General features: G+C 43.6%; 2 protein-coding genes across 2 annotated transcripts in view; both read right to left on the bottom strand.

The window, feature by feature from the left end:
• The window catches only part of LOC144101692 (uncharacterized), a 228,278-nt gene that overhangs the window by 195,292 nt on the left and 5,507 nt on the right, over positions 1-27,479 (bottom strand). The window lies entirely within an intron of this gene.
• Positions 1,417-27,131, bottom strand: LOC144101508 (uncharacterized). Its single transcript, XM_077634684.1, has 9 exons — positions 27,122-27,131; positions 25,986-26,044; positions 21,798-21,833; positions 20,283-20,373; positions 18,463-18,593; positions 13,641-13,688; positions 10,194-10,229; positions 8,489-8,648; positions 1,417-1,815 (listed from the first exon to the last, which is right to left on the bottom strand). The coding sequence occupies exons 1-9, from the start codon at positions 27,129-27,131 to the stop codon at positions 1,808-1,810; spliced, it is 579 nt and encodes a 192-aa protein (XP_077490810.1). The 3' UTR covers positions 1,417-1,807.

Genomic DNA, 27,479 nt, shown 5'->3' with positions numbered 1-27,479 from the left:
GCGCAAGTTAGTATTCAATATCGAGTTTTTTTTTTTTTTTTGCCTACGATGCATATACGGAAGCTTTTTCCGAACGCTGTTTAAAAAGTGTCATTGTGCCTGTTGTCAACGTTTTCTTCAAAGCTTTATTTACGAATCTGCTTGCTCCCTCTACGTCACTGTATCATTTTCGACATCACCATCAGAGCGGACGCCCTCGCCTTTGGATCCGCTGCGAGGGGGCAACGGTTCCGTGTCCTGCGGTGGGCGACGCCCCAATCGGCTTGAGGGACCCCTGATTGGACATTAATCAAGTGGCGAGGTTTGCCAGTTGGAGGGCTAGGGACATGAGAGGATTAGAATCCTGCCGTATGCTTATGCTATGATATACCTCTATATACCACGTATACCTTCACAAAACTGTAAAATGTAAAACTTGTTCAGTCTTTCCGTCAACACCATCCGGCTCTCACTACTACGTGTCGGGCGGCATCGTTCCTGACCCGAAGCCGACAACTAGCATGAGTTGCAACAGTGCGCAAGGCGGCAGGTAGCGTCGAAACGAAGTGATCGCAGCACAGGTCCTGTGATCATATGGTATTCATTTGAAAGCATCTTGCGACGAAATGACTTTCTACGGCAATCACTAGTAATTAAAAAGCGACAATCTGTCCACGCATGCGCACAATTTCGCCTCCGTGTCCCATTCAGGTATGATCCTAGTCACTTCGCTGCTGTACTCAAGGAAGGAAGTATATTCAACTGGAGCAGTTGACCGAAGCAGCTCGCAAGAGGGTTGTTTTCATGCCATCTCCTCGGCGCCTTCAACAATTTTATACTTTTTTTTGTTTTCCAGTGAGCTCATAACTGTAGCTATCTGAGCAGGTGAGAGCCATAACAAGTAAAATTCTATTTCTTCCCCAGAAGCAGCTTAAATCTGTCATATCACGTGCTTTCCAGTGCCTGAATTACTGTAAACAGTCCTGTTTTCTTCATGCTAATGCCATTAGTGCCACTTGTGTGTTCGGTTTTATGACGCATAAGCGCCGCAGGCTATTGTGCTCGAGCCAGGACATTAATGTTGCTTGACTTCTTGCGCACGTTCTACTCGATTTTTGCATTGCGCTCATGTAAGCACCTTGACCATTTGTGGCACGAATAAAAGTCATAGATATCTGTATTTTTGCACACTGCCGATAGGGACTTTTTCTCGTCGCTCAGACGCGGCCGCGGCTAGAACGCGTGCGAAACAACGTGCAGAACGCACGCCTCGAACCTCGTCTACTGGCGGCTGCTGTTGGAGCAGCTGCTGCCGACAGATGTATGGTGACCTTGGCTTGTTTTACCTCGAACTACCGGCAAAATTTATGGACTGCTTTTATGCAGGAATAACGGCAACGCAAGAAGCTCCCCACGCATTCGGTGTCATCACTTCATTGGACACGACTCGCTGACAGAGCGATGAAAAATGTTACTTAAAAAAAGTCTTCAGAGTGTTCATCATGTGCCGAGGATTGTAATGAGCACCTCCCATCCTCATTACTTCATTCCACACATCAAGTGCGATTGGCAGGCCTTCTGAGCAACTGAAAACAAGCTGCTATGGTTGGAAACAGACACCGGAAAACGTTGATTTCTCAAACAAAGCATGTTTTTTTGACAATATTGATGACACTTTACACCGCTGGCATATTTCCTGTATGGCTTTTGCGATGAACTGTCTTTTGTGCACTTTTTGTTGCTTGTGCCAGGATAAACATTGGTGCAGAAGTGACGACGATTAAAAGCTTTCTTGCGATGAGCCGACTCGGCACGTTGGCGAGTTCCTTTAGGGACCTGGAAGAGGAAGACGTTAGGTGTGAGGTTCAATTTGGGGAATTATTCAACGTAATAGGCTGCAGGTTTATTTTTCTGTTCCCTTGCAGGATCAAGGGCAAACGGGGCTTAGCCTTCGCCTTTCTTCTTGCAGTTGTATTGTGCAGTTATCCCCTGATGCAGAGCCTCAAAACATCGAAAAGGTGAAGATTTAAGGGAATCACGATTTTTCCTGCGCACAACCACCAATTCTTGCAACTCGTTAATTTTAATGATTCTCCTAAAAAGCGTTCGCCATCAGTTCATCAGTACATTATTTCAATAGTGGAACGCTTTCTTCGTAAGAAACATGATTTAACCACACCTGAAAGGAGAATATTGTGAAATAATATCCATTTCTTGCAACTTCTACATCGTAGATATTCTTAAAACTGTTGTGTGCAGCATGGAGACCTAGTTTCATCATAACGTTAAGATTTAAACCAAAGATGCACTTGGCGCATAATTAAAAGTAGTTTGAGCAACTAAAGTCAGTGTTTAGAATCGCTCGCGCAATTTAGTTATTTTGCTCATTGTGTTTTCGTTCTTGCTAAAAGCTGGCTTTGAAATAAAAAGTGGGCAACTAATTGACATTCAAAAATGATCAACATTCTTGAAGGCGCCTGTATTATTCCGGGCCAAAATTTCTGACCGAAAATATTCCTTCCAGAAAAACACACCAACGAAAGGTTTGTTTAGAAATTGCTGAGCATATAAAAAAAAAATCTGCAAGAATTCACACAGGTTCAAACATGCTTTCATACCAAATTCTTGGAAAGCACTTAAAACACCAAGGCTGTGTACAGCAAATGAATGCTGCTTCTTTTTGTGGCCGCGTGGGACAGTACACTTCGATTTCCTTTACTGCACTGAAATTTAATCCTTTGGGGAAGCAAAATGCTGCGCAAATATATTGATATCTTAGAGGCAGGATAGTTAAAAAAATTACCGGAGCTATTCAAAGAACTTACGTGCAAATAATACGGAAGCATTGCGATTATCTTCCAATTCCCATATTTCTATTCCAGTTCCAATATAATCTTATTGCAAATCTATTTCAATACTGTTCTAAATCTATTCGAGTTCTATTATAATTATACTCTCATTATATTCTATTTCTTTGCACTTCGTGCAGCTCTAAATGCTCCTGCCGACTACTACTGGTTAATGTTTTGTATCTTGCCGCCTCTGCGGACTTCACACCAAGCTTAGTAGCTATGGTGCGCGGCTGCTGACCCGAAACACCTGAGTTCGACCCCGGCCATCCTGGTAGCCTTTCGATGGAGGATTATGCGATGTCACTGCATGTTAGTACGATTTTATGGTACCCACTTGGTTACTATCCACCTGCTTGTTAGTGCGTAAGCACTAACATGCAGGTGGATAGTAACCAAGTGGGTACCATAAAATCGTACCGGCCCGTGCATAATCGTCAACTGCCTGTTCCCTTCTCTGCTCGCGGCTGGCCTAGCAGGAGCGCTCCGTCCCGCGGTACGGCCCGTTCATCTTCGTCTAATGCGCAGCACAAATGCGTGATTTAGCACTGTCTCGAATGTAGTAAACCATTTCAGCAGTTTAAAAAAACATCAGGTGCTCGAAATTTGTCACAACCCTCCACTGCAACATCCGTAAAAGCATGAGTTGCTCTGGTACAATATTCCCTATAACAAGAAAAAAAATTACTCATAGGAGTGTAGCCAAATGAAAAAAATAAGCATATCACTTTCTTAACTTCGAAAACTCAGTTACTCTTGGCCCAGTGGCCCAACCAATTCGCCCTATATCACGTCGAAATCGTGTTATTGCAAAGCCATTGCAGCAAAGCAACCCCTCAGTGATCGTAACTTGTCGAACATCATGTTCTTCTTGGGCCACAGAGCTGAGCGCCACTGCCTGTTTGTAATTCTAAAAAACTTATATTTAGTATTACGGTGAGCCTAGCACCTCTAAATGTATAAAAGAAATGCAGTAACAGGCAAAAAGTTACTTTTTTATATTACTTAAACAGCCTATTAGCGCGTCTTAGCCGAATTTTGATGCGCTACGCCGCTCACAGTGGTTTTTCGAAAATTCGCTCTTGTAACTTCAAAAGATAATTTTTTAAAACTGCGCATCTTAAGAAAAACATCTGGAATAATTGAGGCAAACAGATCTCTACAGCACATTGCGCATTCACCGTCCGTCTAGGAGCTCACGCCGCCAGCAGACTTCTCTCAGCGGACTCTGTGATGTGCACCTCGAGAATGTTTTTTCACTGTACATTGAAGCTTTCCGATAGTACTCCATGTCAACTCCTTCGTTGTGAAAAAAAGCCAGATATCGCTGCTATCGTTGCTGTACGTGCACAGATGTTCACTCTCCTTCACAGGTATCACAAAAAATGAAATACCTACTATTAAAATTCAGTGATTTGTTTACAATTATGAGGATCGTAATAGGGTGAATTGCTTTTTTGTTTTATTTTTAAAGCAATAACATAGCTCTCGGCAGTAGTTTAGGCTTACTATAACTATATTTAGTTCAATATCTTTTGTCTTTCTGCACCCAAAGGAGGGCAAGTTTTATGCACAAGGTTTTCAAGAAAAGTTTCTCCTGATTTTAAATAAATGAATAAGCCTCGAATGCTCTTTGGAACTGATACCATTGTACTTCTTTGTGTTCAAGCGCAAAAACAAAAATAATAAGTTGAAAATTCTCAAATAGCACACAATTGGCGGCACTAGTGGTCCCACATGGGAATGTGGGGCTTGGAAAACCACTGGAGCACTACATCGGCCCCATGTTGGAAATACGTGGCCGAGCCCTATTGGGCTTGCCCCTGTTGATTCTACCTGAGTCCTATATCGGTGTTGCTACCCGACCAGACATCGGTCTCGACAGTACCCAACATAGGTGTCTTGTCGGGTACTTAAGGGGAGATGAAACATCAACCTCGGTTCTATGCTCGGAAACGTCTGCTAGCCCAAATGGGGCTGGCCACACAAAGCTGTTGTATGTCCATGTAGCCCATGGCGGGGCTGAGAAACGGTCGTGCCCATTTGCTGCACACGTTGGTTTTTCGTAGGGTACTTGAGTGCAGAGGCTCTATGCAATGCGGGCTCTATGCTGAAAAAATCTCTGCTAGCCCAAACGGGGCTACCCAAGCGAACCCGCAGATAGTCCCACATAGGCCGAGGAGAGGCAGGAAAACGGGAGCGCCCAAATGCCGCCTAAATTGGTTCCTTGTAGGGTACTTGAGGGAGAGGCCAGGTAAGTGTGGGCTCTATGCTGAACAAATTCTGGTATCCCAAATCGGGCTGCCGACACGAAACCCGTCTAGGTTCCTCTAGTGGTGTCATATGCTCTTATATGCTCCCATATGTTGCCATATGCTCTCATATGCTTTCGACATTGATCTCATGTAGGGTACTAGGTAAAGCCGATTTCGCCGTGATTTGCTGGTTGACCCTCAAGGGAGCCAGATGTCAAGTGTGCCTATAGGCGTTACTATATATGGTCCACCACCGTGTCGTATCACTGCACCTTTGATGTTTCGATTCGCCGGTAGAGGGCGGTAGAATAGGGCGCAGCGTTTGTTGGGTGACCAACCTCTCGCGATCAACCATTAATTTAACTGCCACCTACCAGGGTGGCAAGGTGCGCGCTGCATATCCAGTGAGCGGAACGCACTCGACGTTACAGGCGCCAAGCCGCGTCTACTTTGCCGATACACTACAGCTTTCGCTTTCTAACCAGGTTCAGCAGTAGTTAAATTGCAGCTAATTTTTGCGACGCGTGTCTGTTATTTGACTCCCTCCTCCCACGACTCTTTCAACTCTCCTCCGGAGCCAGTTGGTACGCCCGTGCAATCTCTTTCCCATGCTTCTCTAAGTTATAGCAGCAGCATTGTACTCCAGAACACAAAAATGGGCTGTCTGCGCAACTCGACACAATAAGGAGCACCTGTGTTGCACAAGGTGCAACACGGGCTCGTTGTTGGCGGCTCACACAGTCCACTTACCCACAAGTTTACGAAAAAAATTTGTGTGGCTTGCTTAGGACAGGGGGACATTAAAATAGTTAGTGCATTATATTATGCCGTGAAGGCAGAGTAGGGACATCTACAGGATCTACATCGGTGCCCTATGCGGACCGTGTAGGCTGGCCTCGATTGGGCTTGCACCTTTAAATTCGCATCGGTCCCATACCGATTTCGCAGGGGCTAACTGAGAAGAAAACAGAAGGGGAAGCTCGCTGGGCTAGGCACATGAAAAAATGCAGGCCGAATGTAAGCAACACACAAGGGCTGCCTGCATCCGTCCTGAGTGGGACCTTTTGGGTCGTATGTGGTCAGCCGACTGAAAATGATTGGGGCCCGCGTTGAAAATACCACATTGGTCCCAGCGAGGGTTACATGGGCTAAAGGTTACCTGCAGGGGGCCTCACTTCAAAGCCCCATTTGTGCGTCATGGGTTATTACTGTGCTTTTTAAAGCATTTCCGATTAATTTCATTGCCTTTTGTCTGCTCTTTTGGTAGATTAATCAGATACGCAATTTCTGGGAAAGTAAACAATAATGTCATTAAGTATTTATCAGACGTAATTTTGCCATAGATGAGTGACAGTCACTTGGACGACTAGACAATGTCTGACAGGGCATCAGCCCGAGTAGCGTGCGTATCAAGACACTCTTGGAACGAACTGTAAAGTGCCGTTCCGTTTGCCGGCACTTGCGCGCCTGCGTAAAGTGCTTTGAATACGTTGCCTGAGAGCTGTCGACGACGCTTTCATCACCAATGTCTTCCCCTTCTGTCTGCCTTTAAAGGCAGTGCTCTTTTTATACCATTACTCAGTAAAGACTCGCCAGCCATACGGCCCAACTGGCATACTTTTCCTCTTGTTTTGTTTCAATTTAATGCCCCTTTTCCTTTCTGAAAGATACTATTAGAAGTTCGGAACATATATTACAAATTACAACAACCAATTACGAAATGCAGTGAAGAATGCATAGGAAGGAATATTACACATAGAACTTCATTTCATTATTGTTTTGGGACAGAAATTTTTATAAATGTAGACTGTCGAATTCGCAAACTGGGATGGGCTCTCGAATGCCGTGAACATCAATTGCTTTTCCCAAATTCACGTTGCATGGAATACTGGCAGCCCGTGTAGCTTATATAGTGACGTAGATGCTTACGATCTCTTGTACCTTTATTGATCGAAATTTCTGGTCGGAAAACTGCACGAGCAAAACTCGTAAATCGTCGTTTAGTGTCTCTTCAGCGGGCTGACTCACGACAGCGCCTCCAAAAGGGATAGGAAACAATGAAGCTGTCTTTGCCTTCAGGAAATTGAGGACTCTGGCGCCGGTGACCATAATCTTCCGTGGATGGCGCTGTACCTGTGCTAATACAACTCCTAAAAGAGGTTTTTTTTCGCACTGTCTCATTGATGAATAAAGTTGAGATCAGTGAAGATTCATTTTTTTAAGTGGAAGCTGAAATGTTCTTTTTTCCAAGGCAGTGGCTGTCGAGGGACCTACTTTCTTGGATCTAAGGGCACACTCAGGTGAACTGAACACAATTTTTGTCCGTAATAAGACTTCATTGCAGCGCTTTTTCCCGCCATGCTGATGGTTTACGGAAACGAGAGCTGAAATATTTTTTTTCTCTCACTCGATCAATTTGAGTTCATGTCGTCAAGAACTCAGCAATGACTACTTCGAACAGAAAGGTAATTCAGCCTATCCTTTGAGATTACGGAGAAGACATTCATTTCCTTTAGTTTCTCTAGATTTAAAAACTGTTCTATTGAATAAAACTACCTTCAGTTTCATTCCAATGCAGGATCATATCAATTCAGGGCAACTTGAGTTTATATTCAGTGTCCCGTAATGCAAAAGTCTGTCCGTTCTTGTTAAGGGGTGGCTTGAAAAGCGGTGTAATTAAGCGAATATATAATAACTCCCATTTCTGGCAGAGCCTAATCGAGGAAGCTAGGGACACTCTGCGACATGGGTGGCAAAAACGCGAGGCTGGTGGTAATCCGACACAAAAATTCCCACGAACCGTGTAGTTATTGCGGCTCTGACAGTTGCTGTCACAGATAACGGCATAGCAGTGCATACTTGATGCTAAGCGTATATAATTTCGCTAGAAAAATTGAAAGTGTTCATAAACAGAAGGGTAAATTTTAAAGCCTCCTGGAAAACTGCGTCTGAAAGCAAAAGAAGATGAAAATGCGAAGAGTGCTGTCAGGCCACCCGATTCTTGGCCGATCCCCCAGTGTGGGCATGTGCCATCTTTTGATAGGCTAACAACAACAACAACAACAACAACAACAACAACAACAACAACAACAACAACAACAACAACAACAACAACAACAACAACAACAACAACAACAACAACAACAACAACAACAACAACAACAACAACAACAACAACAACAACAACAACAACAACAGACCCGTGTGTCTCTTGCGCACTAACTTTAGAATCTCATGAGCGATTTAAAACGATTTCTGAGAGAAAATGTAGTTGATATGTTGTTATAGAATAAACATAAAACTGAAAGTGAAATCATATTAAACCAAAAAATACTCTGAGGTGTGCGAAGAACACTTTTCAGACACCGATGCCAAGTGGTATATATGAACAGGTCTGCAACTTACAGCCGAAGAATATTTTGACTGCATTGGCAAAGGTTTGCAAAGGAATATTGAATGGCGGGGGAATGCTTGCAGCAATTCCAGCCAGCAGATTGTAGATGATGCAGCCCAGCAAATTTTGCAGGGTTTGGAGATTCGTGTTGATGAGTGTTTTCAGCAGGCACTGCAAACAAGCGGTATTGTTACATAAAGCGCCGAGATTCAATACATGCACAAGTTGAGGAGGTTTAGAGCTTCAGTTAATACAGCCAGAGCAGCGCCAGAACCAGTGATCGCCGTCCGCATGGATCGAAGTCATTGCGCAGCGACATCATATGAGATCACATGACGTAACATGACATATTCATTTCCGTGGCCGACAGGCCGACGAGCATTTTGTCACGCCGTCTTGCGCACAAAAAGAACGCATTATATTGCAAGGTCAAATTGCCCTTAGTAGGACTCGAATATTCATACAGCTCACACTCAAAATAGTGGCGCCACATTTGACGGTGGCCTAGATATTTTACATTTCATGGCTCTTCCTTGTTATCAATTACTTTTTATTGGTTAGACATATTTACCTGCAGTTTCTACATACCACAACCATTGTCGGTTGTGCTAGCAGTGCGTCCGGTCTACACAGATCCGCAGTACACGCCAACGACACGCAATAACAATTTCACTCGTGCGTTAACAGTGAACTACCAGTTAATACGATGAAAAGGATTTATATGTATCAGACATTGCCTTCCTCCCCGCCTCTCTCTTTTATTAAAATTATTTTGTTTTAACAAGAGCTGTTGTCGGGCTAGTTGGTGATTGTCTACGTAAGCCATGATATATTGGGCTAAATCTGCGACAGAAAAGAGAAGAACACATAGAACAGGACGAGCGATTACGCTCTTCCTGTTCTATGAGTTCTTCTCTATTGTGTCGTAGTTTTAGCGCAATATAAAATGGGGTATGTAAATTACTTTCTGGACGTCAGATTAGTAAACTTCTAAGTTCTCTGCTGAGAAACAGCCCCAGAGGTTTGTCGGATTAACTACAACAATATTGTAAATAAATTGTACTGTAGGCATTACTCTCTATTCTGACTACCTCCTCCGAATTTTTCAGCCACTAACCATTCACGCCACGAATTCGAGTTTCAAAGTGGTCGTTTACTTGGACTTTGTAGAGATATTCATTTTCGGAACCATGAGATTTTCACTTAACAAACATTCCCCCCAACCCCGGCCTTAGCAAAAAAAAAAAGCGGAGGAGTTATATTTTATGACCTTTTATGATCGGAATTGTCGTTTTCAGTGGCTAATTTAGGTACACAACTCGCGTTCGTATGTTTTTCTAATAATTCTCGCAACCTCACCGCACTGTCACCTGCAGCATCGTTCTTTTTTCCCAGGGCTTAGATTTTTTCCCTGTACCCGCTGGTTTTATTTCTTTCCACTCTCTACTGCCATAACTATAGTTTGTTGGGCTGGAGAAAGGCAAATTTAACAAATATCACTTTGCTCTTAGCTAGAAGTTTTCGGACAATACCGGAGTCCTCCCTTGAGAGTACTGTATGCTCTTTCAATGCCACGTTTGGGCTTGTCATTACAGCCAAAAAAATACTTCAGACGTGAAGCCGTAAGGAAGATTACACTTATTTCGTTCCTAAAGCCATATGGTTATAAATGGTTAAGTGAATACTTTCAGATATTTGCCAGTGCCAAAACTTTACCTGCAAAGTCTTGATGAAGTTCGCAACCAGTGTGTCCTGCAATGAAAAGGAAACAGAATTGTTTGAAAAAAAATCACTGCAGCAAGTTAACCAGAACGCAAGTGTTGCCTCGAAGAAAGACATATCGAGTACCTATCTTTTGCTTCCTCCAATAAATAAGACTGTAACCGGATAACAAAGTTGCTTTGCAATTTCAATATAGAATGCACCTAACATCAATCCAATGCTCATATAGAATCCAATTTCAATATAGAATGCACCTAAAATCAATCCAATGCTCTACTAGAAACACCGAACCGTATGCTGCTGGGGCATCCTTCAGTCGCAAAAGCGCAGTTCGCGCAAGCTGCATTTTCGTGAATGCGTCTCCAGCAGCGTTTGCTGCTAGGTCAATTAGATTGCATGGTACACTTCTTCAAGAAATACAGCGCTACAAGACACACGAGACGACACAGGAAGAAGGATGTCTTGAGACACAGACCAGGCAGAGAAGAGACAGGACAGGATGTCCAGAAGTGCAACATGCATATCCAACCAGCCCGAAAAGATAGATAGATAAAGAGGAGGAGAGAAAAGCAGGGATGTTAACCAGAAAGGGGTTCCGGTTGGCTACCCTTCACTAGGGAAGATGAATTAAGGGACTAAAAGGAGGAAGAGAACGAGCCCAAAGCAGCCGCGGTGGCTCAGTGGTTACGGCGCTTCGCTGCTGGCCCGAAAGACGCGGATTCGATCCCGAGTCATCCAGTTTCGATGGAGGCGGAATTCTGGAGGCTCGTACACTGTGCGATGCCAGCGCACGTTGAACCACCCCAGGTGGTCGAAATTTCCGGATCCCTTCACTGCGGCGTCCCTCATAGCCTGAGTGGCTTTGGGATGTTAAACCTGATAAACAAACAAATAAAAAACAGAGTAACTAACCCTGCATGGTGCCTGTATCGTCGTCCTGTCTCGTCTCGTGTGTTTTGTAGCGCCTTATTTCTTGAAGCGTCTGCAGCGCTTCGTATTTTCTAGCATACTTCTTTGACATCTGTGTCGCAGTTGATACATAAAGCATCATGTCTGTCGGAACGCTGTTGGCACCTGCACTGCACGCCAAGGATGGTTGACCCACAGTCATCTTATGCGCAGCCGCTTCCTATCCATCAACGGGGGGTCTAAGGTCAGAACGCCAGTCCGCCAGCTGCGTCTCCTTACAGCGTGCGTGCACCGACCACAGCTTTTTGCTATTAGGAGGAGCGGTAGTTTGCATAGGGGCCATGTATTAAAAGCATAGGGTAGGCACAGCTGACAAAGGACATGGTTAATTGGAGAGAGATGCGAGGGGCCTTTGCCCTTCAGTGGGTGCAGTCAGGCTGATGATGACGATGATTAAAAGCGGCGGTCTGACTAGGCCAAAAATTCTTAGGAAATACGAGTTGTTGCGACACCGGAGTCTGTAACGTAATCTGTTGTCGAGTTACAAAACTTTGAGAATATTGGTAAATGCGCAGTGGCCTGGCAGCGAAATCAGTGAAGCAAGAGCGAAAACAAAAATAATGTATGTAGAAGTGCGACAGATAAGTTGTATGTATAAGAATAAAAAGTTATATTACACGCTCTTCCGATGTTAACGGTAAAAATTGTTGGCAGCTTTTATTGGGCGCATCCAGGCAGCACTGCCTTCGGCAAGCCTCCGCTAAGCGGCCACCACAAATGGAAGATTTTAAAGCGTATTTCCCAATTAGGTCAAAATATAATTCTTGTGCACCACAATCTCGCCTGTTTCCGTATGCGAACGCATTCTAGAGTCCTATTGGCCACGCGCTGCCTGTTTACATGCACTTAGGAGGTCGACTATTTGTTCTCTATTTAAAAGCATTGCGGGTTAACGCGACACGCTCGCATTCGTTCTTTATCTCTTTTATATCAATTCAATAAACCGTAGAGTCAAATCAACGCACTGTCGCACTCATGTAAACGCCGCTACAGACGAATCTTCGACAAGAGAAATTATGCCGTCTAATTGACCGCCTAAAATATAGATAAGTGCCAAATAAAAGAAAACTTTCGCATGTATTCTCGTTTCATGAGCTACTAAAATGACACGCTGGGTGATATTGCAACATGTGGCACTGTTTTAAAATCAAAACTGCCATTCAAGGCAAGAGCTAATGATAAGTGTCGCAAAATAGCATAGAACATCTGTTCTTAATCCGTGCTATACTGACTTGGATTGAGGGCCACATCTCTGATGATATTCATTCCTTAGCGCAATAGTGCGTAGAGTTAAAATCTTTAGCTCGTTTATAAGTGCATTGCAAAACACAATATTGCGTACTTCGCATAATGCACTAATAAATGATTAAAAAATGTAGCTCTGCAGCTATTTCTTGCTGTGCTTCTGTTTAAGTAGGAAAATAACCTTTTATTGTAGGACAACTACAGCCTTCTACTTCATGAGCGAGCAACACAACGTTGTCATCGTTTAGAAGCAAATGGCGCTGCAGACTAGTCTGAGGAACCCGCAGCAAGAAGCTGCCTTGACGATCCGGTATTTCTCTATTTGTAATGAGTGGCGGCGCTGATACCAGTAGCGCTTTATTTACATTAAAACAGGTACGCGTCCAATAGAGGTTGCGTCTTTGCCTTTTGAGCCCGCTGCTCTAATAATACAGACCAACATCAATGTTACCACCGTATCGGTTTAATATTTCCTTTCAGAACGGTCTTCTTAGTACCGGACATAGAGCGCTGCAGCGCTGGAACTATTACTCCTGATCTACGAAACTTTCTTTAAAATTAAGCTCTATAAGAAAAACGTTGCCGCAAGGAAAGCCACCTGTAAAATTGTGGCGATTCCGCTTTCTACCCCCACAGGCACGTAGCCGCATGGATGAGACCGCACTGAAATACGCTGTTCGAAAACCATAACTGACAGATAACCTTCTTGACGCCAATACATTCGAGAACGCCCTCGTCGACGAACGCGCGCAAAAACTTCAAAGTCATGTACCTTAAGCCACTTTGCCCTAAGAATACCTTGCTCCTCAGTTGTAGCGAAACTTTGCATGAGAGTCACGCATTTGAATAACTGGAATATAGAGTTTATATTAAACGGACAACATGCGCAAATCCATATACTTTCCATGAATTTTGCGTAATTTTATATACGCAATGCGGGTGCTTTCCGCATCACTTCCATGTGATGCGTACCACGTAATTGCTTCAGTGTGAAGTTTCACGGTCTGTACGCGTCATAACTAGTTTATCGCTTTTTCATTACAAACCGGGACTATAGAACAAGACGGAAATGCGCGTTCCGACAAATCTGTTCACCTGCTGCCCGCTGTTTGCTTCCTTTGTAGGTACAACTGTTTCTTGCAGAGATCAGAATGGTGGTTATAATCTAGTACATCAGTGGAGGCTGAACTATGCAAAGCTGATAACGATGTTTATATTTGGGCTTACCGTAACATGGGAGCCTGCAGGGCACACAAGTGAGCCGAGGTTGAAGCACTGGAAATGGATTAAAAGAATCAGCAAGCATGAAAGCACCTTATTAGGAATCTGTCATTTACGCCACGGGACAAACAGCGCCGCAGGAATTATTAGAACACATGTAGCGCTACAATCTAGAGCCAGTATTTCATACTTAATACCTTTTTCTTCGCATTATGAAGCCCCTATACAGCGGCGCGGTAGCTACATGTGGAACTTCTCCTGGATTAAGTGTATAGGCTGCACTGAGGAAATGTTCTAGTCTACCTAACAGGCCACATCAGGTGAAGTGGTGGCAGATGTAGTGCTAACCACTCGCACAAAATTTTCTCGCAGACACAGGCATATATAGAATAACACCAGTCTTCTTAAGCGATTTTAACAGAGCTTTTAACTGTGCCCAATCTAGTCTCGTAGCTCTTCGTCCGAGGCCCATTTCCTGCATTTCAGTGTACAAAATAAATAATCAATTCAATTGAATTGGCAACCGAGTGACGTGTAAGCTGCGTGTGCCAGGGTCCAAGTCTTGCCACCAGATTTAAATCAGGGTCCTCTGCGTAGAACAAAATCTGTTTTCACTGTTCCACATGTGGTGAACATCGTTGACCCTGACTGGCCTAAGAAAAGGATTTCTACATTTTTTCCTTCTGCCTTAGAGAGAATGTTAACGCTGGCTGGGCTAAGAAAATCATTTTTACTTTCTTTCTTTTTTCCCTAAAGAGAATGTTTACGTTGACTGGCCTAAGAAAAGGATTTCTACGTTTCTGCCGTATAGATGTTGTTTCCAATTCTACTGCTCAATTCTACGCTCGAGTTCTCAAGAAGGCAGGCACAAAGATAGGCCTGTGGCCCCACAGGCAAAATTTGCAGGTAGTTCGTCTGTGCTCTACACGGACGCTGCTGAATACGATAGCAAGCCAGCACACACAGCGGTAGTGGTTCGTGAGAGTGGAGACCCGGTCTCATGCTGCACCGGTAAAAACACAAGTGCAACTGAGGCATAAAATGCCAATGCTCTAACAATAAAACAAAACGGTACGAGGTCGATAGCGGCTCTGAGGCACCTATTCGAAAATATCATATCGGCACAATCTCTGCTGCAGCCGCCAAAATTCTGACAGAAGGGAAAATACCAGCAGAGCAAATCTCACTGATCTGGTTCTCAGCTCATCACGACCTGTGGGGGAACGAGAATGCACAAGCGACCGCCCAAGGGCTCACTTTCCGGTCGATCGCTGCTCAAGCGCCTCCTTCATGCGAGGAACCCCTCTAGGGTGACGTACTGAGAACATTCCAGGAAATCCTTTCTAATTATAAGTTCGGTCGTAAGAGCTATTCAGCTGCGGATAAACAGCGCAGCAGAAAAGTGGGAATCATGTAGAGAAAATTGTATATTGGGGTGTTTCCAAAGCCTCAATTGTATTGTAAATGACAAGTGTTTAATCCTAGATGTACTCACTTAATAGCATTGCAGACATAGTCCACATGCTGTGGACCTGCCCTTCCTATAACGACCCATATAGAAATCTAGAATCCTGGAGGACCTTATTACCCAACCACGAAGCAGAAGAGCAACGCAGAGCCATCGGTCTCGCCCTGACCGCCGCCCAGTCCCAAGCGATTCCTGCGACGCTTAGGGGTGTGAATGGGGTTTTAGGCTAAAGCCTTCTCCAACGTCATTTTTGACGCGTGTGAATAAAATTTATTTCTCTCCCCGTCACGTAATCGTCGGGTTCCTTCCAGGTGGGCTTTGTATTGAGCATGGTATGCCGAGCGGGCAGTTTTCTCGTCATGAAGCTTGGTCAACGCGCTGGATATGCGTGTTTTTTGCGCCTAGATTCTTTGAGGTCGGCTTTATGCATTTGAAGATAAAAAGATCCCTACGGTTCAGTACCTGTCCAGGCAAGCATAGGCGACCGCAATATTGGGATTAGTCCCGTCTCCAGCATCTCGCAAGGAGTGTACCACTCCCATGATCAGCTAGACCACGTGTTTGAGGGAACAAGCTGTAAGGTGTGCAGTACTTCTCTTTTATTCCTTCTACCTCAAGCTCCTGGGTCCACGACGTTTTTTTTTTTTCTGGTCCAGGTTCCTCAAATCATGAGTCGCAAAGTAACCCCTAATAAGAATTTCGTGAGTTTTGAACATAAAGTGAAAGTTGCAACATTCCAGAGGATGCCCATACCAAGTGTTACACAGCTCTCTCCACTCAGCTTCATAAATATCTTTAGGTTATCCTGCAAATTAGATCAGGACATGTAAAAAGCGACGTACTATCCACATAAGCCGCGTGAAGTTTTCAGAACATGGGAGAAGAGAAAAAGCTAGTTCCCCTGGCTGCCTATTGACATCGTCTGATCCTTAATACATATGTCGGTAGGTCGCGCAGTGAAGTGCAGATTGCGCAAATAAATGTCTTGCTTTGCGCTTAAAACTGTATAACATTAAAGATTTTTGTTACTTCTATACTATGAAAGGATTTGCGGTCATCTGCACGTGGCGCAGTTAGCTAACGGAAAGTGTTTGCTCTTTTCACACTAACAAGAATCCTTCACTGAATATAGTCAGCTGAGAATTTGTAAAATACGCATTGCTAAAATAAACTCATCTGGGCGCAGAGAAGAGCATCGTGACGCACGTGTCGTTTCAGAGGATGAATCCACGTTCTAGGCTCAGCACTAGAAAATGAAACTAGAAATCTCGTTTTCCCGGCATTCCCTCTGTTAATGAAGTGCACTTTAAGAAAATAACGTAAGAGTGGCGCCAGCTGTTCCTTATTGTAGCAATTACCGACTCTACATCAAGCTACCTCAGAACACTCCGCCTGCCAATATATTTCGGGAAATGTGTGCATATAACCATTCGTAACTTCAAGCGACCCTCTTTTTAGCTTACGTAACAATGTGCTGTAGAATTGAGTGTTTAGAGAGAATTGCAGGAAAGACGAGGACCACACCAATGACGTACGAATGCTTCTCTGGAGCATACATTTGCGGCATAAATGTGTTCATACAATTTCTATATCTTCATGTAGCCGTGGAAGAAATGTTCAAGCCCCTGTATTCATGGCATACAGGGACGACAGAGTCTTATTCTAACAATATTTACATCTACGTTTTGCAAAAAAAAGCAAGTGAGTAAATTGTACAGAGAGAAGAAAGTAAAATAATCACATAATGCTATTTTTATATTTAAACAATTCCGGAAGATGGAACAGCATACCGACACGTAATATGTGCTCGCCATGGTTCAACACATGAAAAGTGCATTATCTGAATGCGCTAAGGTACGGCAAGCGTCCAATTTCACCATCATATTATTAGCCGATCGGATTCTTTTTTGGTCGCGAAAGCGCCAAGCTCCTCGGACGATGCACTTTGGCAGACGGTGGCGCCACCATGCGGTAGCAGTGGGCAGCTTATGAACCTCTCCAATAGCGTCACGCAGCCGTTTCGTGACCCGGAAGCTAAGGACTGCGGTAGTGCTCATGGCGAGTGTTTGTGTTATTTTTCCTGCACGCTCCGCTTGAAACTCCACGCAGGAGACACCCATGAGAGAGGGTCACGTGGATCAGTTGATTTCGCTAAGAATACAGTTTATAACAATACATATCCTAGTAGTGACAAAGGAATCAATTTGTATTTGTTTTTCACCTGTGCGTTTGCATTAAGGTTTTTGTTCCACAGTGACCATTGTTTTCATGTTAAGACAAGAAAATACTATTTTACCGCTGATTCTCAGAATATCCTCCAAAGCCTTTCAGGTCAAACTTGAGATTGAAAATGGAAACTATAAACTTGAGAGTGCAGAAAAGCTATGTACCCAGAATTGAACTCTAACCTATGTTTTGCCGAAGGTACTGTTTAAAACCGCAAACGACCATTGTGCCCCACCCCGTGAAAGCGAAAGATTTGAAGCGACTGAAGCAGCTTGCGCACGACTCGATTAACGACTGGTGTGGCGTAGGGCTTTGCCGGGATCTGCGGTAGAGGAATTTTTTTCCAGCGCTGCGAAGTGGCGGAGAAAGTACTGTACGGTTGGAAAACTCCGTGTGATATATATTTTTTTGTCTATTAACGGGACTCCGTGCATTGGACAAAGACATTCTCTAGATATTTTCTGAAATTTCAAACTAAATTCTTCAGGAAACGGACACGTGTCCGCTTCTTTGCACATAGAATAACAGCGTGGAACCCATTCTTCACTGCAATCTTCTCGGAATGCTTCCGCTGCGCAATATTAATAGCATTCTTATGCGGTTAGGTTCGGCTCTGCATCCCCTTTTGGAAGGCAAGTATCCGGGACTTTAGCGGTAAGCTTCGTCGGTTAGAACAGCCATCTGCGTATTCTTATAACATTCAACATACAAAAAGCGGAGAGTCAGACTATACTCTGAGCGCGGAACGTCCTCTGTCGTCATAAATCCAGTGCTGCGAATTGAACTTTCATTCGTTTTCTATTATCCCTTCATCTACCTTGTTCCTGCTCTTCAAATGCAGGGCTTCAAACCAGGCACTGCTTTTTCAATCCCCTTGCCTGTCCAATAGCTAAAAAAGTACTAGGAATGCCACGGCATAGTCAGGACAGTGCTGAATAATACGACTACGGCCATGCGTAAATTCATCTATTTTCTATAAACATCATTAGTTGATTTTAAGACTCTGATCAGGGCTTTCCATACGCAACACGAAAAGCATGAGGTTAGAGGACTGCTATTTTAATGCTGTAACTTAATTCCACGCCCACCAGTTCATAACGCCACATTCAACAAAAACAAAAAGAGCAAGCTCACCGGACCAAGGTTGAGGTTACCGGGTAGAGTGACAGGGATTGCTTGCCCGCAAACAGCGGATGTGGGAATGATTGACACGCATGTAGGCGATGGGTTCACAATGCAAAATGTGCTTAGGTTCCCAGAGAAAGCTGGAACAGATAATAGCGACACACCATTATATAAATAAATACCTTCGTTATTAGGATAAAATTCTGCTTTACTCGATTACTGCATCCTGAAACCATTTATAAAATATCGAGCAAAACCGAATTTCACCCCGAAAAACCCCATTTCAGACAACAAAAAAGAGAAAAGGGAATGAGTTTCTCGTTAAGACAAGTGTAAATGAAAGGGTGGAGAGAACGTGCGTTTTTCTGAATGACGCTGTAGACACCACGCATAAATTACCTCTGATCCTAAGCGTATTCCAGAATAGTTTTCGTTCAAGTGGGGCCTTATACCTCTTTCAATGTTTTTATTCACTAGGTGTCTTAATTTGAAGGTAATATCGGCAACTACCTTTCAGAAGCGAATGGCCAGAACACGGGTATTGACGATGCATTTATCCGGCATCATGTATAAGGTGTTATCCCCTCTAGCGACCTCCTGGCCTACGGCACTTGTACGTTTAAAATAATCTATATGATGTTTAATGAGTTTTCGCAGTTTAGAAGCTAGGCAGGGATTGCATGCACGCGAAGTGCCGCATTGGGCGATCGACAGCTTACGTGGCGATTTAATTGTAATTAGAAAATAATATAATATTTGATGAACAGGTTTCTTTTTGTGCACCCTGTCCTTTCTATGTTCGTGAAATATTCAGCAAAATATAGAGCAACCTAGCTGTGTCTTGAACAACTGCGAGCGCATACAATAAGTTGCCCTTGTCTGCTAAAAAATGAATAAAAAACCCTACCTATTAATATATTTGCTCAATATTCTGATATGTACCTGATTTTGATAAATACCGCCCGATTTTAACCCCCCCCTCTCATTTGGGAAGAAATGAAACGCGAGAACGAAGGGCAGTATATAAAAGCGACCCGCCGAATGTGAGTTTCTGCTATTTATGGCTTATGAAGAGCCGATGAGTGACTGCGAATCTTAGCTATTATGAACTATCTTTGCTAGCTTTGCCAGAGCACAAAGGCGAGGACGGACAGTAAGCAACACGGCAGAAACAGAATACGAATTAGCCCAACAAAAAGCAACACTGAACTAGGCTGCATGTTTTCGTTTTTTTAGTAAAAGGGCGTGGCAATTAGTACCAGTGTCTTGCTTGTGTCGACTGAAGGACTGCCATAGCTGTTGTATCACAAAGCAACTCAACTAATGAAAGTGCAGTATATGTTATGATCTGCCAGTATTGTTCATTTAGAAAGGCCTATTCCGGACATCAACTTCCTGAGTCAGTGTACACTCTGGAATGCATTGTGTTTAGAAACACGGCAAGTGAAATTTGTTCCCTGTTTTTTTCACGCTTGTATAAACCATGTCAAAGATAAAGGTAATGGTTCACACAGTATATGGTAATTAAAGTTCTCGGAGCGGCTCGCAATTAAAAGCAATACTAGTTCATTAAAACTTCCGTCTCATGCCTAAGAAATAAGCCACAGTCTGAATGCTAAAGTATCATCGCTATTGTTGGATTGGTTTGCACCTACAAATCTTCAGTATTCGTAGTTTTTCCAAAGAATACGGACAATTCAACTTTAGATAAGTGGCGATTCCACCAATCGTGAGAATTTATTTCATATTATTTTGATTACATATGGTGGGACTAGGTAAAAAGTCGTATTTCAGAGTGTTTGATTTTTGCACAGAGTTTATCTACTCACAGGGAGCTTGGGGGAAGACGATTTTTATAACCTCCACGATAATGGCCAGAGCAGCCACGGAATTCAGGTTCGTCAACCCTTTGAACAGGCACTACGAAAGAACAGGCATTTCATATTCAGAGGTCGGCGCAATACAAAATGGCAGATAACACGAAAATCCCAGTAATGATTTCTCCATAAGCATCAGTAAGGGCGTACTTACTACCTTTTATCGAAATGTTTTGCCAGTGCAAGAATAGTGCACATCTGATGTTTATCCCAAGTAAGCAGAAATGAAAACTCATACAGTTCTTATCTGCAAACTGAGTGCAACATTGGACGCACTTGTGCTTCTTTCGTCCAAGACGCACACGAAAGAAAAGGAAAAGCCATAGTTTCAGGAACAAACACACTGGGTGAGAAATCAGACGGCACGCGTGAAAATGAAAATTGGATTTGAGGGGAAAACGCCAAGGCGCCCGTGTGCTGTGCGATGTCAGTGCACGTTAAAGATCCCCAGGTGGTCGAAATTATTCCGGAGCCCTCCACTACGGCACCTCCTTCTTCCTTTCTTCTTTCACTCCCTCCTTTATCCCTTCCCTTACGGTGCGGTTCAGGTGTCCAACGATATATGAGACAGATACTGCGCCATTTCCTTTACCCAAAAACCAATTATTATTATTACTATTTTGAGGGAAAGGAAATGGCGCAGTATCTGTCTCACATATCGGCGGACACCTGAACCAAGCCGTAAGGGAAGGGATAAAGGAGAGAGTGAAAGAAGAAAGGAAGAAAGAGGTGCCGTAGTGGAGGGCTCTGGAATAATTTCGACCACCTGGGGATCTTTAACGTGCACTGTCATCGTACAGCACAGGAGCGCCTTTGCATTTCGCCTCCATAAAGACGCTACCGCCGCGGTCGGGTGCGAACCCGGATACTCCGGATCAGTAGCGGAGCATCCTAACCACTGAGCCATCGCGGCGGGTGAGGGCACGCGTACACGGTTTTGGTATTTTGCCGCCTCAAAATGCAGACGCTGCGGCCGCGGTTGGAACCCGTGACCACATTCTCAGCAGAATTGCAGAGGTCCGCTTTGAATGTTCGTTGCCAGTAATATATTGTGCAAGGTCCCCGGCACTGCTGGCACGAACAACGAGCTATTGTTAGATACATTACTACCTTTCGATCAGCTTCGCTTTTCACTCGATTTTTCTGATCAAAAGGGACTCCGTTCGCTCAAATTTGCTCACACAAACGGCTTGGAGCAAGACGCAGATTTTGCAGCGGTATTAATTATGACGCAGCGAGACTGCGGCGCAGCAGGGAACCAGAACACACGAAGAAATGAACAACACGAAGGTTGAGTTCCAGCAAGTTTTGTTTCACAGTCCATCACATTTCTATGCCAAATACATGCTATCACTTGTGCTAACAGTTTTCATGCCATAGAAGCGATAGTCCTCTATCACACAAAACTATAAATGCATGCAAGCAGTGGTGGACGAATGTCGAGGTCGACTGCCGATTTGCACTCACCTGAAAAGCTTTTGCCAAGGCGGTGAGGATGTCCGGCTGTTTCACAGTAACAGAACCATAGTAAAAAAATTCAGGCGTTAGGATCGTGGAGTTACATCTGCTCGCGCGCAGCGCACGCTACATGCGCACAACCAAATAAAATCAAATAAAATCATTCAAGTTAATGTTTACTATTTATTTCTTCGGAAATGCTTTTTGCGTTCAAGATGATGAAAGATTTACTATCTGAGCGTATTTTGTTTTTTCATGAGAACAAAAAACTGGGCCAGTTGGTACGGGTTCATGCTTAAAGAGCGCAAAAAGCAAGACAAAAGGGAGACAGGAGACGACAAGAGCGCTGGCTATTCGCTTTTCATTTTTTTAGTGACAGGTTTTGGGGGAGGGGATGGGGTCGTGGAGACAAGGGCTGCTATCCTTATTGGTCTTCATGATTTGCTTCCAAGAAAGAACTTCACCTATTCGAAGTCGCCGTTTGGGCTATAGTAGGATAGGATAGGATAACTTTATTGAGCTCTAGCGCAAGTGCTTTTATGCGGTTCAGATGAGTTCATCTTCGCAACGGTCGGTTGCCCCTATTCCAGGGCTCCGTTGGACGCTGCCGTCAGCTGAGCTCGCCGTATCAGACCGATCTGGTCATTGCGGCAGTGGCTTTAGTATGAAGTGTGCGGTAATGCGTTTCCCTTCCCCTTTGGTGCTGCCGTAGCTCCAGCAGCTCTCGTGAAAGCAAAAATGACACAAATATTAACGCGACAGCGTTAGATCAGACGTGCTTAGGAAAAACCGCGTGCTGGTATCCTAATTCAGGACTAGTCGAGGGGGTTCTGACGTCACACATTAAGCATTTCCATGAAAATGACTAAACCTTGACATAAACTCTGCCTCTCAAGTGGTAGCATAACTGAAATGTCATTATGATCAAAAATGATGAAAAGTAATTTATTTACGCTGAAAAGAAAATTGAAGTTATTAGTTGTGAACCGAGGCCATGCCCCTTAGGTTGCCAGGCCAATTAGGGTTGGTCGAAAGTGCCCAGGCCACGGGGTCTGCTTGTCATCGGTATATCCTGGCGCCTAAGGCGCCGATGAAGCTATCAATGTTCTCAGAGGTTAGAACGGTACTACTCCTACACTGTACGGATATATAGAGCTCTGGGGGATGGGGCGTAACTGCTCGACTCTACTGCGCAAAAGCAGACCCTGTGGCTTGGGAACTTTTGACAGACCATGTACGTTCGTTCGGCTTCGGCAAAGGCGGCCTTGCGTGTCTTGTGGCGTATCACGTAGACTAGAATATCTACTGATGTATGCACTGTATTATTTCAATTCAATTTTCAATTTCAATTTTATTTGACCAAAGTAAAGTATACATGGCGAAAAAGGGGGGCAGGAGAAAAAGCTGCACAGTAACCGCTTGACAAAGCTCCAACCACCCTGGCAACAATGACAGCATTGTAACAGTTGAATATTTTGTTCATTTTACAAGGAAAAAGAAATCACAGTGAAAAAGAAAGTGTAAAAGATTAGTGTCTGTAGTTACAGTAAAGGTCGTTAACAAACAACTGCACTGTGTCAGCTTTGTTAACTGCCGTAATGTCTATATCTTGCTTCGCGAAGTCATTGAGTGTGTGGGGGAGTGCGTATTCAATGCGTTGGCAGCCATAACTTGTGCGCGTGACAGGAACTTTCCAGGGCAGTTTATGGCGGTTAGAATATGCGTATTCTTGTTTGCGGAGATTAGCAAGTGTGAGGAGTGTATCTAATTTGCCCTGTATCGCTCTAGTGTAACTCTTTATTAGTTTGTACTTGTATATGTTATCGGCTTTAATTATTTTCTATTTGTATAACAGAAGTTTAGTATGCGCGTTGAATGGAATATTTTCTATTGCCCTGACAGCTTTTTTTTGTAGTAAGATTAGCTTGTTTAAATTTTGTGCACTGGTGTTTCCCCACACCAGTGTGCCGTAGCTGGGCACGGAATGAAGCAAGGAATTATACAAAAGCTGTTTAATTTTGACAGAACATAAATGGCGATTTTTGATGAGAATACCAACTACGTTTCGCGCTTTTGAGCAAAGATGTTTGGCATGGTCGTTCCAAAGCATGTGTTCAGAGAAAACAACTTCAAGTGTTTTCACAGATGTCTCCCTATTAATTTTATATGGACCAATGATAATGCTTTCAGGCATTTGCACACATTTACCGGGTGCACGGAACAACACACTTTTTGTTTTTATTCATTTAATAAGAGGGCGTTATTCTCAGACCACTCCTGCAACCGAAAACAAACTGAATTTGCGAGTGGTGGAATATCTGTTGGAATTTTTTCACTAAAAAATATGTTGCAATCATCAGCGTAGATTAAAACTTGGACAAATATCAATTAGCACTAGATCATTTATGTAAAATGGAAAAAGGAAGGAAGCTAGGATGCTGCCTTCTGGTACACCACTTTGTATAGATCAGATTTGTGACTTATGGTCATTTATTTCAACGAACTGTGAGCGTGAGGATAAGTACGAACGGATTAATCGAGTGCACGTACCATGGAAACCATACTTTTCTAGCTTGTATATTAATTGATTGTGATTAACACGATCAAAGGCTTTGCTGAAATCTATATAGATTCCCAAAGTCATTAGTTTTTTTCTGTACTTTCTAAGATAATGTCTTTTTGTTTCAGCAAACACTTTCTGTCCAACGCCCTTTCCTGAATTCAAACTGAAATTCAATTAACAGACTATGTTTTTGTGAAAAACTGTCTATTCGAATGTTAATTGTTTTTTCTGTCCTTTTAGAAAATATTGGTAGAATGAAAATTTGACGGTAGTCATTTATGCTGTTTCTGTCACCTCCCTTATGAATTACGATAACACGCGCTTATTGCATGTTCTTTGGGAACACACCTTCTGAAAGTGCTGGATTAATTATATGTGACAGCAAAGGTGCAATATGATCAATTACTTAATTAATAGGTCACTTCGTCATTTTTTTTCCATGGTCACTTTGTCATTTATGATAAGGTTTTCAATGCGGGGGGTGCTCGTTGGGTTTAATAATTTGTTCAATTTCTTCCATAGTTTGTCGCTCTTCCGTATACAGTTTACGTCAAAAATACGGTGGTAGTAGTTCTTTATTGATTTATCTTTTTCGCTGTTCAGTTTATTACGAAATGCTTTGTATTCCCGCCACCTTACTGGATGACGTGTTTCTATGAAACGTTGATAAAGTTTGTTCTGGTTTATTTTCCTCATCAACTCCCGTGTAATCCATGGGCTCCGAACGTTTCTACGCTGGCAATAAGGTTTAAGTGGGAAACAATCAGCATATATTGCTTGGAATCTGGCTAAAAATGTTTCATATGGTGTGTTCGTATCTAAGATGTCAAAAATATCTGTCCAGTCAGTCTGTATAAACATTTCCTTGAAATGTGCTAATGCTTCAGGTGTATCTATATGGGTCCATATGTATCCATATGAGTGAGTGCAATAACAAAGATGTAGTAACTAATAAAACAAAGCATTAAATATTTGTTAACGCTGGCGCGTCATACCCTCAAGGCGTAGCTAAGGCGTCCTGCAAATTCCTTCATATGTGAATTCGCGTGACCGCCCTCAGTTTTCAAGCCCTGCTCATTGATTTGCAGCTACATGAACACAAACAGCCTACAGGGTGAGCTGTTTAGGTTGTTTTTATTTATTTAATTGTGCTTTCACGGCATAAGATACCAGGGAATTTTAAAAGTCGGAAGAACATGTGCACAGTGCATACATCAACTACAGAGAATGGACAAGCCAAAACTTACAACTGCTAATAAAAGAAAACACAATCCTAAAGAAAAAATTGACAACCACAGCAAGGGACCAAAAGGAAAGGAAGCGCACACAGAACGTACATGAGTGTACTTTATTCGCTTTCTAGTTTACGTTAGTTAAAACATATAAACTTGATTCCTACAGCGGATAGAGTTCACTGCCCTCTCAACTTCAAAGCATGGACAACCAATTTGGGCGAGTTGTTTCGCTTATAACGCGCGCACCTATTTATTCCCCATTTTGTCCACCTTTTGTGTTTATTTTACTTTCTCCAAATATTACTGGCTCACCTTCAGCGCTGTATCCAAAATCACTTGTGTTCGTTCTGCCAATTATCTTTCTCTCGACTTAAAAATAGCTGAGAAAACGTGACTTACCACGGGTTTGGCGCACAAATTCAAAGAAGTAGCCCCAAGGCACTGAAAAAGAAGTCGTTCTGCAATCAACGCAGAGTTTTTAGGCGAAACCTTTACTACTCCTTTGCCGTAGCTTGTTTAGCGTGTTTCATAACCACGTTACGTCGCCGAGCCGCAGCTGTGCCAAAGACGATAAAGAGAAGCTCCAATCAAGATTTGATGTATTGGTTTCAAAAAATAAAATGATGATGATTTTGATGAAAAAGAAAATGAAAGGCGCATAACTTGCCCCCTGGGACAGTGGACACCAGTCGCGCTTTAAGCTACGTGGCGGTAGTGACAGATGTGCGCTGCATGCGTTGGCATTGACAACGTTGTAACAAAAACGTGGCACTGAAGCTATAGGCCGCCGACGTTCATTGTATTATTGGTGTTGGCGTTTACAACGTTCTAGACTCCACTGATTTTGAGGAAAGGAAGCATACTGGCTCCCTGGGTGTGGACGCCTCAAACGCGCTGTGAGGAGCGTGGTTATGGTAAGACAGATTTTGGCTGCATGCATTAGTGCTGACCACGTTGTGACAGACGCGCAGCACTGCAGCAACAGGCGGCAGCGTTCATTGGGTGACCAAACTCTCACGATAAACCATTAACTGCCACCTGAGAGGGTGGGCGCGCTGCCTCCAGTGTGCGGAATGCACTCAACGTTACAGGCGCGAATACAACATAGCTTTCGCTCTTTAACCAGATTCGGCAGTAGTTAAACCGCAGCTAATATATTTAAAGCACAAGCTTGACTACTCCCCTTCGTAGCTTCTTCGCCGTGTCCGCGAGTTTGACATTGAACCGAGGAGAAACAACGTGACCGCTATGACGTCACTCAGCCGCCTCCGAAACCAAGCTCTCGCCTTTGTTTTATATGCCGTCGGCGCTCATTGTGTTGATTAGAGTTGGCGTCGACACCGGTCTAGACTCCGGTGATTTTGAAGAAAGGAACGGTGCATAACTGGCTCCCTCGGTCAGTGGATGTCTCTTGACGTACGTGGCGGTGGTGAGAGAGATATGTGGGCTGCATGCATTAGCACTGACAACGTTGTGGCAGACATGCGGCACTGCAGCAATAGGCCGCAATGTTCATTGCGTGAGCAGCCTCTCACGATCAACCATTAATTTGACTGCCACCTGCCAGGGTGGAAGGGTGGGCGTGCTTCCTATATATCCAGTGTCCGGAACGCACTTAACGTAACAAACGCCCAGCCGCGTCTACTGGCGCGATACACCCCAGCGTTCGCTCTCTAACCAGGTTCAGATGTAGTTAAACCACAGTTAATTTTTTTTTTCAAACTGACCCTGAAACATTAAGTTTCTTTCTCTCCTTTCAGAAGGCTTGGTAGACTGAGCGGGAAACTTTTGCCGCCATAAGTTCGAGTTATCTGCCCGGGAGACATTACGTTTGATGAAAACAATATTGCACGATTGTACACTGTACACCTTGGATGCCACTTTATCTACCTT

Source organism: Amblyomma americanum, chromosome 8 (genome assembly GCF_052857255.1).
Source record: "Amblyomma americanum isolate KBUSLIRL-KWMA chromosome 8, ASM5285725v1, whole genome shotgun sequence".
NCBI lineage: Eukaryota > Metazoa > Arthropoda > Arachnida > Ixodida > Ixodidae > Amblyomma > Amblyomma americanum.
The sequence above is the reverse complement of the archived record's forward strand: the minus strand, read 5'-3'. Positions and strand labels throughout refer to the sequence as shown.

Excerpts from the sequence above, each read along its gene's own strand:
- LOC144101508 (XM_077634684.1), bottom strand. Across the intron at positions 10,230-13,640 it reads CTGCAGGCTCCCATGTTACG|GACACACTGGTTGCGAACTT; the intron begins GTAAGCCCAAAT and ends TTTTCATTGCAG. Across the intron at positions 8,649-10,193 it reads ACTTCATCAAGACTTTGCAG|TGCCTGCTGAAAACACTCAT; the intron begins GTAAAGTTTTGG and ends GCTTGTTTGCAG.